We start from the raw sequence: 14447 nt of genomic DNA, 5'->3' as shown, positions 1-14447 counted from the left end.
ATCCACTTTGTGATGTATGTTATCAGGAAAAATTGGTTACTCTCACCCTCTTATGGTTAACACTAATGCTAAATTGCTTGGCACCTTGCATCAGGAAGATCAACCTCCAGCACAATCACTGTACAGATCTCTTTTTGTAAAGCCAAAGTAACTGTAATTGTGTTAATATTTTTTTTCAGCATGACAAGCTCATTTTTCTTTTATTCCAGGGCACTGGAACTAGCAGTGAAGCACAAGACACATGTTGACACAGTTTTGGGTTATCGACAAAAGTTCCTGGAGGACTTTGGAAAAAAAGAAACCAATAAGCGATTTTTGCAGTATGCAGAAGGTGTAAGTATTCTGTGGAAACTTAGCCCTACATTTTCAAAAGGTCAGCCTTCATTTTGTGGTCACAATTTGTGCAAAAAATATTGCTCCCACATTTTTGCATCAGTTCAGCTGTGGATGTAAATCTTGGTTGTTACACACTGTTTATCTGACTGCAAGCACAAATTAAAAGCTTGATATGGAACTGGTAACATTTGTGAATGCAATGTATTTGGGGGCATAAAATAAGTCTGCATAAATTTTGCATCCTGAAAACATGCAGGGGCTTTTATTTTGAGGCACACATTTTGTACATAAACAGGGAGTTGGGTTGAAAATGTACCTTTTAATGTCTTCAGTAACACATTGTATGAATATTAATAGTAACAGTCAGTAAGGTTATCCAGAAGAAAAATTAAGAGCCAATCATGAACTATTATTATATCTATCTGTCTGTCTATATTTCATAGGCATACCGTTTCACAGAATACCTATAATTCTAATTTTAGTTCAGAACAAAAATATCAACTTGAGTTGATTACTTGTGTAGTATTTGATAGTTTTTTAAGACCAGGAAGAGGAACTATTATGATCAAAACCTTGCTGGAAGTGTAAAATGGGAAACCAAGTCACAAATCCACACAATTTGGGCTAAATCAATTTTTGCCTTTATTTATAACTTTTCAGACAGAATTATTGTCATCAATAGTGTAGGAACATATATTTATGCCTCACAAAAACAAATAAGATGGAACACGTAGGGGCCCAAGTTATTGAGTTGCAGGATACCGGGAAGCTCTTCTCTACTTCATGATGGTCATCTCAGCCTCTGATCCCTTGTCTTTCAGTCTCAGTCCTTCAGTTTCTGGTCCAGTATGTCTTCAATTCGGGTCTTTTTTCACTTTGATTCCTGTACATTTCCACATTACCGATTTATTAGCTTTTCTCCAATCAGCATTAAAATTTGTCAAACAATCTGTACAATATGCATATGCAAGCTTCAGTTCTTCAAGTGCTTGCACGTGTCCATTCCCATACAGGTGGGTGAATGCTCCAAGCATAGTTGCCGGAAATTTTTCCCCTAGCAGTGTCCGTCGGGTCGGCTCTTGCACTCTTGGGTGCCACATGCACATGGCTCCAGTATAAAGGACCCTGCCGACCCTGTTCCCTTTCAGTTCCTTCTTACCACCCATGACGGTTGGTTGGAATCCTTCATTGCTTAGGCAATTCTTTCGTAGTGTTGATACCAGTTGTATAAATAGTTATTATAGTTAGTACTTAGAGTAGTTTTTAGTAGTTTTAGGTTTTATATAGCTCGGATGCCTCCACACTTAATTTGTGGGGTTGTCTGCCTTCCCAGTGCCAGGGCATGCCTCGGTCGCCGGGTTTCAAGCCCTGCACTGCCTGCAGTAAGCCTATGTCTCTGAGCGACTCCCACTCGAGCTGTCGCAGGTGCCTGGGGGAAGCTTATAGGTAAGACCATTGCCAAATCTGCAGAGACTTCAGGCCCTGGACCAATGAGGACCAAGAGGCCTGACTGAAGGTCCTCCCAATGGGAGGCAGTCTTAAGAACAGCTTCGGAGCCTCTCTCAGACTCAGCACCAAGCACCTCAGCTTTGGTGCGGAGCATTCCTCCATCTACCCGGGACTCTCAGCACTGATCACCCTCTCAGGTGCCTAAGAAGAAGCACCAAGAGGACACCAGGTCTCCAGTGCTGAAATGTAAGGGAGACAGGGAGAGAGTGAGATCCGCACCACACTACTCATCTCTCCCAGCACCACATCAGGTGCTGGCAATTCCAGTGCCACAGCAAGCTCCTTGGACACCTACAAAGGAACAACCTCAGAGTAGACGACCAGTTCATGGTGCCATCAACTCCCGAGGCATTCGCAGTGGCCAGGGACCTTCTCAGCCTACGGTGGGTCAAGACTCGGCCCCACTGGTGCCACCAAGTGGCAGGAAGCAACCCCTGAACCTCACCTGGTGTTGTGACCGTTGTCTACAGGGAAGCCCCCATTATCAGCCACAAGATTGTCTCATCTACTGTCTCTGGCACCGAGCGACATGGCTCCGCCCTGGTCTCCGCACCACAGCTCGGAGTCTTCGTGGGACTTGGAGGTTGGGTCATATTTCCCTCTTCTACATAACCGACATCATTGCTCTCCGGGCGTCCATACCATACCATGTCTCTGTCTTCCGCGGTACCACCAGGCACATGGTCACAGGTCCATGGGATCCACTGATGATACAATGGTCTTTTTGGAACCCTTGAGAGTTTCCCCTTCCTCAGGGCACTCTCTCAAGACACTCTAGTAGCATCATACTTCCAGGGGACCCAGAACCAGCTAGCAGATTGTCTTAGCCATTTTTTCTCCTTCACCACAAGTAGTCTCTACAACCGGACATCATGAGGGACATCTTCCAACACTGGAGGTCTCCCCTTATAAACCTGTTCGCCTCGCGCATCAATAGGAAATGTCATCAATTCTGCTCCCTGTGGCCACAGCCTGGGCTCCCTTACAAATGCATTCCTGTTGCCATGGATGAGTCACCTGTTCTACACCTTTCCTTCTAGTCCGTTGATTCACAGGTGTGACAGTGTACCCCATAAGGCTTTATGGGGAGGGGGTGCTTATAAATGTATGTATGACATAACTGGAATATGTTTTGTGCTGCCAGTGCCAGGTAACATATCTCTGTAAAGGTTATGGTCTACTATATCTATTCATCCTATTTATACATATATATATCATTTTCTACTTGAGGTTAAGAATATGGGCTGTATGCTTGCTTGGTTTCTAAGTAAGCTTTGGGAGGCATTTGGTCAGCTTCTTTAGGAAGGAATTCGCCAGGTTAAGTACCTGATCAGGAAACACTTGGAGAACAATGCATCTTGGAATGCTCCAATCCACATAAGAAGTCTTCCTGGAGACATGCAAGATACCATGTGGACAATGACGTCGGCCTGTAAAGACTGAGTCATGCAGGGGCATGTGACTTGCCCAGGTGACTCCAAAACTCCATCTTGGAGCTGGATTTTGCATAGGAGGGAGGAGGGGGGTCCCCACCCACAAGAGTCTATTTAAACCCCTCCATTTTGTCTTCAGCTGGCTAAAGAAGGAGCCTCTCCACCCCCACCAGGATACTTGAAGGAGACTGAAACAAAGGACAGTAACTATAGGGGGTGTGAGTGATTGCTGGACCCAGGCTAAAAGGAGATTAGCCTGTAAGAGGGAGTGCTCTGGAACTGGTGAGGAAATCATCTGTATTTAGTTTGATTAGACATAGATTTGCGCATTTTATTTTATTTTGCTTGGTGACTTTGTTCTGTCTGTTACTACTTTGAACACTTAAATCCTACTGTCTGTATTTAATAAAATCACTTTTTATTTAGTAATTTACTCAGAGTATGTATTAATACCTGGGGGAGCAAACAACTGTGCATATCTCTCTATCAGTGTTATAGAGGGCGAACAATTTATGAGTTTGCCCTGCATAAGCTTTATGCAGGGTAAAACTGATTTATTGGGGTTTAGACCCCATTGGGAGTTGGGCATCTGAGTGCTAGAGACAAGCACACTTCTGTGAGCTGTTTTCAGGTAAACTTGCAGCTTTGGGACAAGTGATTCAGACCCTGGATCTGTGTCTGGAGCCAGACGGGAGTGTCTGGCTCAGCAAGACAGGGTGCTGGAGTCCTGAATTGGCAGGGAAAACAGGAGCAGAGGTAGTCTTTTGCACATCAGGTGGCAGCTCCTAAGGGGGTTTCTGTGATCCAACCCGTCACAACAGGGTTCTGGTGTTAATATCAAGCAAGACCGAGCGTGAGTCATTCTCATAGCCCTGGCATGGCCCAGACAGCACTGGTTCACCATTCTCCTCGGCATGCCCATGCAGGCACCAATTCGGCTTCCACTACACCCAGACTTGATCTCCCAGGACCACAGCCAGTTGCTAAATCCAAATCTTGGCTCTCTCCATCTGACGGATTGGAAGCTCCATGGCTGAACCTGGAGGAGCAGGCATGCTCGGAGCAGGTCCATGAGGTCCTACTGAGCAGTAGGAAGCCCTCGACCTGAGCCAACTACCTTACAAAATGGAAGCGATTTTCCATCTGGTGCGCCAAATGACCAGTCCTGCCTTTACAGTCATCTCTACAGCTTATCTTGGAGCACCTGAAACAACCTGGAGCATCAGTCAAGGTCCACCTACTGGCCATTTCTGCCTTCCATCCCAAGGTGGACAGCCAGTCAGTCCTCTCCTATGAGAAGGTCATACGATTTCTTAAAGGCCTGGAAAGGGTGTATTCTCAGGTCAGAGATCGCTCACACACACCTTGTCCTATCAAAACTCATAGGGCCCCCATTTGAACCGTTAGCATCATGCTCATTGTTACACCTTTCTTGGAAAGTGGCCTTTCTGGCAGCCATCACTTCGGCCAGAAGAGTCTCAGAGATCCAGGTCATCACATCAGAGCCCCCATAAATTATCTTTTTTAAGGACAAGATACACACTATCATTTCTTCTCACAGTTCCAATGCAGTCAAGAAATCTTTTTACTGGTATTTTACCCTAAGCTGCATGTGAACAGAGAAGAAAAGCATCTCCACTCACAGGATGACTGGAGGGCCTTAGCTTTCAACATTCATGGACCAAGCCGTTCCGCAGATCTTTGCAACTATTCATAGTGATAGCAGAAAGAATGAAAGGTTTCGCCATCTTTGCACAGAGACTCACTTCATGCATTTAATGAGTTCTCAAACATCCCACCACTTGTTATCCTTACAGTTCACTCTACAAGATGCCAAGCTTCCTCCGTGGCTTTCATAGCGCAAGTTCTGATTCAGGAGATCTGCAAGGCAGCAACCTGGTCGTCCATTCACACATTCATGATGCACTATGCCATTGTTCAACAGGCTAGAGAGAATGCTGGCTTTGGCTGAGCAGTTTTGCAGTCAGCTTGTCCTTGAATTCTGAACCCATCTCCTATACAACTGCTTGTGAGTCACCTATTTGGGAATGGACATGCACTCAAAGAAGAAAAAACAGTTACTAACCTTTCCATAACTGTTTTTCTTTAAGATGTGTTGCACATGTCCATTCCAAGACCCACCCTCCATCCTCTCTTCGGAGGCGGTCAGCAAGAAGAAACTGAAGGGGAATGGGGTCGGCAGGGTCTTTTATACCAGCACCATATAAACGCAGCACCAGAGGATGCTAGAGTCAACCCGAAGGATACCCCTAGGGGGGAAATTTCTGGCAACTGTGCTCGGGGTGCGCACACACCTATGTGGGAATGGACATGTGCAATACATCTTGAAGAACAACAGTTATGGAAAGGTTTGTAAACATTGTTTTATATAGATGTTGCTGTTTACACTATTTTCATGTCATTATGCTTTCATGTCACCTCATTTTTCCCCCAGTAAAGATACTTTTGGCATTACAGTTCTGTATTATACTAATTAACTTTCCTTTTATCTAAATCTTCCAGCATAATAACAAAACATCACCTTTGTCCTATCAGCAGTAAGCATTATCTAAGCGAGTCTTATGTATGTGAAAAATTGGCAAAACACCACCCCTGCCAGGCAAAAGTTAAGCCAAGATCTTGGCACAAGTATTACCTCATCCAAACTTATTCACTATCCATAGTTATAAACTATTCAAATAGAAAACCCCTATTATCATAACCTTTCGATTTTATTTGAACAGGGACGTTATGATGGCATTTAATGTCAACATTTTTTTTTATCTTCTCCAAATATGGGTTTTCAGGGGACTTTCTACTCTCCAGCATCTTGTTTGTAAATCATTAAAAGGCCATGTCAGTAATTTTGCTCATTGCATTTTCAAGGTGCTTTTTATTTTAATTTAGTTCAGGATATTTTTTTGTATTTAATTGTTCCCCAACAAGATAAAAGGTTATTTATCAAGTTCCTCTACATAATCCCACTGCATGGGAAGCATTGACAGTGCAACTCGGACAGTGGAACCTTTAGATAGCAGTGCCTGGTGGTGCGCTGTCACGCCCCCTTCTGACCCTCCCCTGGATAGTCCTGAATGATCAGAGACCCAGGCAATAGAAGGGGGCATGGCATTCCAACAACCTCAATTGCTTCCAGCTGCTGCAGCTGACAGATCAGGAACTCCATCTGAGTTCTTGGCCCATATTTTTTGCTTTGATAGTGCCTACTACACTTTTAGCATAGATTTATCTAGTTTTCTGGTGTAAATAGTTAGCTTTTAGCATTTCAATGGTTAGGTTTTATTTCTTTAATAAACAAACAAACCAAATTTTTGAGTAGTTTGTACAACTTCGATTCCACTATTAAAATCTAGTGGCAGATCCAAAGATCAAGAACCTTGGTTGTAAAAAGTGGGCCTCTTGCCCTGCAGTCTTTCTGGCATCAGATGCTCACATAAGATGCCCAGCCTGCCTTGGGAAGGATCGTTCTTCTTCGAGATGCTCAATCTGCAGTACTTTCACTCCAAGGATGCCAAAAGAGAGGCAGAACAGACTATAAGGGCTACCACTGCAGGAGGCTTTGGCAGCCAAGCTCTCTGGATCCAGAACATTTCTTGGATCCGTGAGTGAACATAGACCAGATTTGGCCCCTGATACTTCTGGAGAGACTAGGCAGCAGAGACCTCTGCAGAAAGTACTGTCTTCAGTTCCAAACTCCAAGAAACCTCTGGTACCTAAAAAGGATCATAAACCATCAGATCTGAAACAAAAAGGTAGAGAAAGAACCCCATCAGTGACAGCCTCAAAGCCAGTCCAGGGAAGTGAAACCCTCCACCCACCCCCCCTCGGATTTGGGAACTTCGGTGCTGGAAAAAGACTCACTGCTCAGAAAGGCCTGTATTAGGAGAGCCAACATGCACTTGAGGGATGTTCCAGGTCAGTCTTCTACAGATCCTAAAATGGCAGCTCCAAAATCAAGAACAAAAGATCCTGATCATCTAACAAATCAGACAGCTGTTATTACGGATACACCAGATCTGCTTCTCTATTTTCAAGCCCGCTCGGCAACTTACCATGACAGCAGTAGCTCAGATCAACCAGGCAGATCTGTAACCTCAAATTATGTTGGATCTGGAAGAGAGCAATAATGACTCAGGAGGCAAACAGGATTTCTTCAGATTCCCCAATATTGTTCCTTCTCCTCCAGAGAAAAGAAAGATGGAAGAGATATGTATGACTGCCCCTCCCACCTTCTAAGACTCTCTCAGGCTCTCCTGAAAAGATGCTATTGTCCTTTTTTATACTGCACCTAAGACCACTGATCTCTTCTATACTATTGAGTTTGGATCTGCAGTCAGATGTGTAATCTGAACAACTGAGTCAGTTACCTTACGTGACATGTCATAAGGAAAAGCATGCTGCTAAGGAAACATTTGGAGAGGATACCTACTGTGTCGGATAGTAGGAGCTGGGCATGGATTGCTGGGTGGATTAACAGTATCTCTATGGGCTAGATGGACCTATTGGCCCTCTCCCAGGTATTTCCAGGAACTGGATCACACCTGCTATAGCACAAAAATTTCTCCTCCAAGAGTTCCAGGAAGATTTCAGTCATCAGATATGAAACTCTCAGATGCTTTTATGTTTCATAAAGAGAGAGAGAGAAATCTCCTACCATTGTAGCAGAGGTCCTTTAGAAGAAGAGCAGCCTTTATTGCCTGAAGATACCAACAAATGGATGCTGAGCTGGAGGACCATAGCTCTTTGGATGAGGATGTGGAGGTTACACCTGCATCTTCCCTGTCAGAGGATTATTTTATGAATTAGTTGACAGAATGGCAGCTACTTTGAAAAGTCCATCTGTGACAGTTGAGAAAATTTCTCATCCAAACTTCGGGATTCTTGGTTCTCCATCCAAAAATAGAATTATATGCCCAGTTTTGAATGGTTTCTAACAGCCAACAAAAGCAATATGGGCCACGTCTGCTTCTGTTCAGGCAAATGTCAAAAAAGGCGGTTAAATTATACATAATCGATTTTAATTTTTTCACATCCATCTGGCTCCAACTTGTTTGTGGTAGAAGCTGCAGTACAAAGGTATAAGGATAGCCAGATACATTCCATGCTTTCTGATAAAATAGGCAAAAAAATGGAAATTCTGGGTAGAAAAGTAATTTAATTTGCATCTTTGGGCATAAGAGTGTCGCACTACCAGGCTGTAATGACATGCTACCAATAACATCTTTGAGATAAGATGGCAGTATTTGCAAAATCCCTCCTGGAGGATCAGAGAAAATTAACCAGTGACCCTCCTCTATAAAAGACAACTTGTTGCAAACTGGAAGAAGTTGATCTCACTACCCACACAAAAGTTCTTCTTCAAAGGGGCAGTTTTGGACACTCAGAAAGACAGAAGCCTTTCTGCCAGAAGAAAGATTCCATCAACTATAACCAGTTTCCATGTCAAAGAAGCATATTCTCTCTCATGCTATTGGGCCTAATAACCACAACTATGTATTTAACCTCTTATGCCTGACTCAGAATGAGATCTCTCCAACACTGGTTGGAAAAGAATTACAAACCAGACTTAGATGATGTTTCTGACACTGACCACAGCAAGGAACATACTTTTGTCTCTGTTATGGTGGATTCCGTCTCAATGTTATGAACAGAGTTGTTTTCAACTCTCCAAGCCCAACAGTCACAACAGTCACTTGAAACATGGGTTGGGAAGCATATTTTGACAAGTTGAGAGTCTGACCATTAGAATTTCCAGGAATAGAAACTGCACATAACTTGCTAAAGCTGAGACCAATAAGTTGAGCTCTGAAATCGTAACTAGTTCATCTTCATCTCCAAGTAGTTTGAGTCATCAAAGACAAAACAATGTATTATAGAAAAAAGCAAGAAGGGGCTCACTCCATACAATTGTGCAGGGAAGCAGCAGCTTTATGGAAATAGTGCATTCAACACAAGATCTGCACTGTAGCTCTATACCTCACAGGAAAAGAACATAGCCTTGTGGACCAACTGAGCGGGGACACAGAAGAATTCCATGATTCGTAAGTGGCTTACAGAATCTGGTCCAAGAAGGGAATATAGCTGAACTGCTTGGTAATAGTGACCGTAATGTAATTAAAATTTAACATCTTTTTAGGAGGGAAGATAGCAAAGAAAACCAGCACAGCATTTAACTTCAAAAAGGGAACTACACAAAAATGGGAACTACACAAAAATGACGAGGCCAGTCAAACGGAAATTAACAGGAATAGTCACAAGACTGAAATGCCTGCAAGCTGCATGGAAATGTTTTTAAAGCACCATAATATAGGCTCAAAATCTATGTATACCCCAGATTTTAAAAGAAGCAGTAAGAGGACCAAAAAAATAACACAATGGCTCAACAACAGCAAAAATGAGAGAGGCGGTTAAAGACAAAAAGACATTCTTTAAAAATTGGAAGTCAAATCCTACTGAGAAAAATAGAAAGGAACATAAACCATGGCAAGTCAAGTGTAGCGGTTATAATTAGGCAGGTCAAAAAAGAAGTTGAAGAGCAACTAGCGAAAGACACAAAAACTAACAGCAAAAACAATTTTAAGTATATCAGAAGCAGGAAGCCTGCCACACAGTTCGAGGTGCTAAAGGAGCACTCAAGGAAGACAAGGTCATTGCAGAAAAGTTAAATGAATTCTTTGCATCAGTCTACACTGCAAAGGATGTGAGGGAGATTCTCATACCTGAGTCATTCTTTTTAGTCTGATTAGATAATTACCCCAATCAGCTTCCTCTGGACAATTAATGGGCATATAAGTGATCAGAGTGCAGGCTCACCTGTTCACTCCCTGCATTCTGTCACATGTGGACAAGGGTGACTCAGCAGATATAGCATGCTTGGACTTTAACAAGGTCCCTCACCAAAGGCTCTTAAGCAAAGTAAGCAGTCATGGGATAAGAGAGAAGGTCCTCTCATGGATCAGTAACTGGTTAAAAGATCGGAAACAAAGGGTAGGAATAAATGGTCAGTTTTCACAGTGGAGAGGAATAAATAGTGGTGTCTCCCAGGGATCCATACTGGGACGAGTGCTGTTCAATGTACTCATAAATTATCTGGGTCGCTCTGGTCAGCACCGCTGACCGGAACGTTAAAAGTCCCGTCGGCGGTGCTGTTTAGGTAAGGCAGGCTAATGCCTATCTGTTTCGACACTGCACTGCGCCCCGGAAGCAGGGGGCCACAGGGCTCCGCACGCTGCCCCAACCCCATGCACTGGCTCTGCACTCTGCTGCAGAGCCTCCTATGAAATTTTTCGTAAAATGCACACAGTCAATAATGTAGGTGAGTTCAGATATTCATTAATGTAGATCAAGATGCTGTAGCTCAGTCTGAAATAGGGAATTGATGTCCTTATTACAGATGGGCATAAATATATAAAAAGAGTAATTAAAAATGGACAGTTCATAGGAGGAGACAAAACAAAATAGAAAGACAGTCCTCAAATTCATTCAAGTGCTTGAAAAACCAAGAGAACAGAATAGGATGCTAGTTCTGACAGTTCAGGCAAAATCAGTTGAGCTGCATTACAGGCAAATGTGAACAGTGCCAGCTTTGATGGAGGATAAGAAATGGCTTATCCATCCAAGAGCCAACTTGAAACTTGTTCCTCTGTTCAGTATTCCAGTATTCATAGTTTAACTGAACTAGGAAACTGCCACAGGATGATGTTTTTCTGCCACTAAAGAAATGCCAGTACAAAACCTGAAACATTTATCATCAAAGCAGAATTCAAGTATCGACAATGTTATTTCTGTTCTATCAGGTGACTAATGTAGATGCCATCAATTTGTTTGATGGACTTTAGTGTAGTAGCGAGAAGTTGCTCAATGTACCATGAGCTGCATTCTGATTGATTTGACGAATAGATTTCATTCATTTTTAAGCTGAAAGACGCCTACTAGGCTCATCTAAGTTTATTTTCCATTGTTGAATATTTTCTCACCATATATGAGTTTTTAATATTTGTTGAAAAGTATCAGGTTTGTTTCATTTCAAAGGCAGGAACCTCCAATAGCATACTGTTCATTAGATATTGAATATAGAAGAGAGCCATCAACTGATACACACATGTAACTTGCATTAGCATTAATAGTAGTTATATATTTGCATCAAGAGGAGACCTATATAACAACAGAGCAGATCTCTTTGTGACTTGTACCTTCATACTGTTGTTCATTAATATGTATTTAATATAATGTTAACACTTACCTACTATCTTTCCTGTTCTTACAGTTGGAAGTTGATTGGGACAAAATCAAGGCCAAAATAGAGATGGAAATTGCTAAAGAAAGAGAACGAGCTGCAGCCACTCCAGCAGTCAGAGCCAGTGTAACTGTACAGCGTTAAATACAGTGCTGGCCATATTAAATAGCTGTTTCACTACACATTTGCTGTATCAGTATACTGATAAATCCAAGGATTATCATTTTCCAGGGAGTGGGTTATGGAAGTTAGAGCTCTGAAATTAGTTAATTTTTGCTGAATGTTGGACAGTGGGCAGACCTGGATTCATATGTATATAGGCCAGTTATGATCTGTGCACCCCATCCTGCTTTCCTTACTCTTGTGAGGAGTCCCAGTGAAGTCAGTGGAACTACTTGTGTGAGAAAGAGAGCAAGATCGACTTCTGTCTTCCCATTATTTAATTTTTCAACTTTTCATACACTTTAAAGTAAAAATATGCAGTCTTGGATATCTGGATTTAGGCACTGAAATGCATGTTTAAGCACTTAAATAAGTGGTTTGATTTTCAGCAACAGTGGGGTACAGATATACAGCACTTCTGAAAAGCGGGTCAACTGGTTAAATGCCTTAAGATGCATGTAGGTACCCAACTTTAGGCACCTAATGTGAAAAATGTGGACCTACGTTTATAAATGGCAAAGGAATGTTTCATTTGCGGTTACATAGATAGCTGCATGACAGCACAGTCCTAGTGCTGAAATATTTTCAAATAATACATATCTGTTATTTCAGATAAATTCAGCACCTGCGATTGATTGCAAACATATTTCTGTCAATAACAAAAAAAAAGGGTAGCTGTTGGATAAAAAAATTTTAAATGTTAAATGAATTATTTCATAATAATCTAAAATACTGTGTAACATGCTTTGAATTTTGTTTGAATTAGCAGAAAGTCAACTTTCTGCAAATATCCAATATATGATTGGCAACAGTGTTCTGTGTTTCCTTAATGGTTAGAATGTCCCATCCATTTAGAAGAAAAACTTGTCATGTTTGCACTAGGTCCAGTTCACTTGATTGTGTATTGGATTTAGACATACACCATTTCACCAGAATATTATTTTCTCTCTTTCCTGTTGAAGTAATTGGGGCTGCATGCATATGGATCTGTCTGCATGATCTCTTTGCAATATTGGGATATTAGTTTATTACTGGTTATTGAAGGATGTTAAAGTAATTCTGCATAACATTTCTTTCACATATGAACACTCAAAATTTTGTGCGTTCTGTGAGAATCTTTAACTGGTTTAATATTTGTTTTGTAAATCATTATGTAGCAAATATCAATTTTCTGCATATGCTATAACATTCTTAATACAAAATTAAAATAAAATACTTTTTATATCAATTAGATGATGTAACTCATTGATTTTACCATCCCATTAAATAGAAAAGGCAATTCTATCTGAGTACCTACAATCCATGTAAAATTTCCAGTCCTCCAATGATCTGAACTCCTCCTGCAGAGTGAACCCCTCTATCTTGGGTATGATTTGCAAGAGGCACTGAGCACTTGCAGGAATGAGTCCAAAATATCAGTCATAGCCAATGTTTAATGTTAATTTTATCACTTTGTGAAAAGTGTTCACGAACAGGTGGTAGGGTGTTTTTGTCTTTTAATCATTTTCCTGTGTGAGTTCATTCAAGAGCGTAGTGATTATCCAGTGCACCAAATGTGCCAATAACAACTATGTGGGGGACACCAAACAATCACTATGCTCTCAAATGAACTCACACACGAAAATGATAAAACTCAAAAACACCCTACCACCTGTGGGTGAACACTTTTCACAAAGTGATCACTCTATATCTGACCTATCAGACTTTATTCATCCTTAAAGGAAACCTGCACAACACTTTCAAAAGATGAGCCTGGGAGCCTAAATTTATAACTTTGCTAGACATTAAAAATCATGGACTGAATAGAGACATGGATTTATGGCTTATTACAACAATCTATAACCCACTAAAACACCCCACCCAGCTGAGTCCACCCACTTGCTTTCCCCCAATGACTGGAGGAGTGTTAACAGACCACTTCACCTTGAGTTGACCCTTGAAATACATGTTAACTTCCTATGCTAAACAATGTGTTCCACTTTGTATTTAGCTGTGACACTCTGAGTATGTTTCCCAGATCAGAGGAAGATCTGTGTAAGCCCAAAAGTGTCTCTCTCTCGCCAACAGAAGTTGGTGCAATGGTTGATATTACATCACCCATCTTGTCTCTCTAATATCTTGGGACCAACATGGCTACAACAACACTGCATACAACATGGTATATTTCTGTTCACGTATTGTATTAATGTTATTCTTAGAATCAGGTTTCCAAAATAAATATTGATGTTTATGAATCCAGAGTTTACTTTCTGTGAATATTATCCAGTATTTTTTGGTTTTGTTAATATGCCTACTCAGCAAAATGATGCACTAGAATATTCACAGACAGTAAATATACAAAGGCACAAATACAATCAAAGCAAATTAGTTTAATAACTCTAACAAATATTAATGGAATCTTTCTGCAGTATTTATTCAGCTCTGCCCACATACTAGTAACTGGAATAAGACCACAAATTCATTTTGCATTGGCAGTTGGACAGCCAACCAATGGTATCAGCTTTTGGTCACTTAGAAGTGAAAGCTTCTGTATTCTGTTACTAATCCACAGAGCCATCCAGTCCTCTACTGCAATCGTTCAGCAGTATCAATTTATGGGACTGCCAGACCCTCATAAGGGTTTTAGATACTCAAGGAGGCAATCTGAGCAAATCTTTTGTTTTACTGACCTGGTAAATCATTTATTTAGCTTTAGTGAATAGCAAACTGTGATTCTTGGACAGAATCTATTCCTTGATGCTGCTTATCTAGAG

At 41.5% G+C, this 14447-nt stretch overlaps 1 protein-coding gene across 2 annotated transcripts in view; it reads left to right on the top strand.

The window, feature by feature from the left end:
• IFT80 (intraflagellar transport 80) overlaps positions 1 to 12922 on the top strand; it is a 164846-nt gene extending 151924 nt beyond the window's left edge. For both annotated transcript variants that reach the window (XM_054040369.1, XM_054040370.1), the window contains 2 exons: positions 210 to 333; positions 11563 to 12922. In XM_054040369.1, coding sequence (XP_053896344.1) covers positions 210 to 333; positions 11563 to 11676 — 238 coding nt within the window. In that variant the 3' untranslated portion in view covers positions 11677 to 12922. The remainder of the gene's footprint in view (positions 1 to 209; positions 334 to 11562) is intronic.
• The last annotated feature ends 1525 nt before the right edge of the window (positions 12923 to 14447 follow it).

The sequence above is a fragment of the Malaclemys terrapin genome, chromosome 9, assembly GCF_027887155.1.
Source record: "Malaclemys terrapin pileata isolate rMalTer1 chromosome 9, rMalTer1.hap1, whole genome shotgun sequence".
NCBI classification, from domain to species: domain Eukaryota; kingdom Metazoa; phylum Chordata; order Testudines; family Emydidae; genus Malaclemys; species Malaclemys terrapin.
The sequence above is the reverse complement of the archived record's forward strand: the minus strand, read 5'-3'. Positions and strand labels throughout refer to the sequence as shown.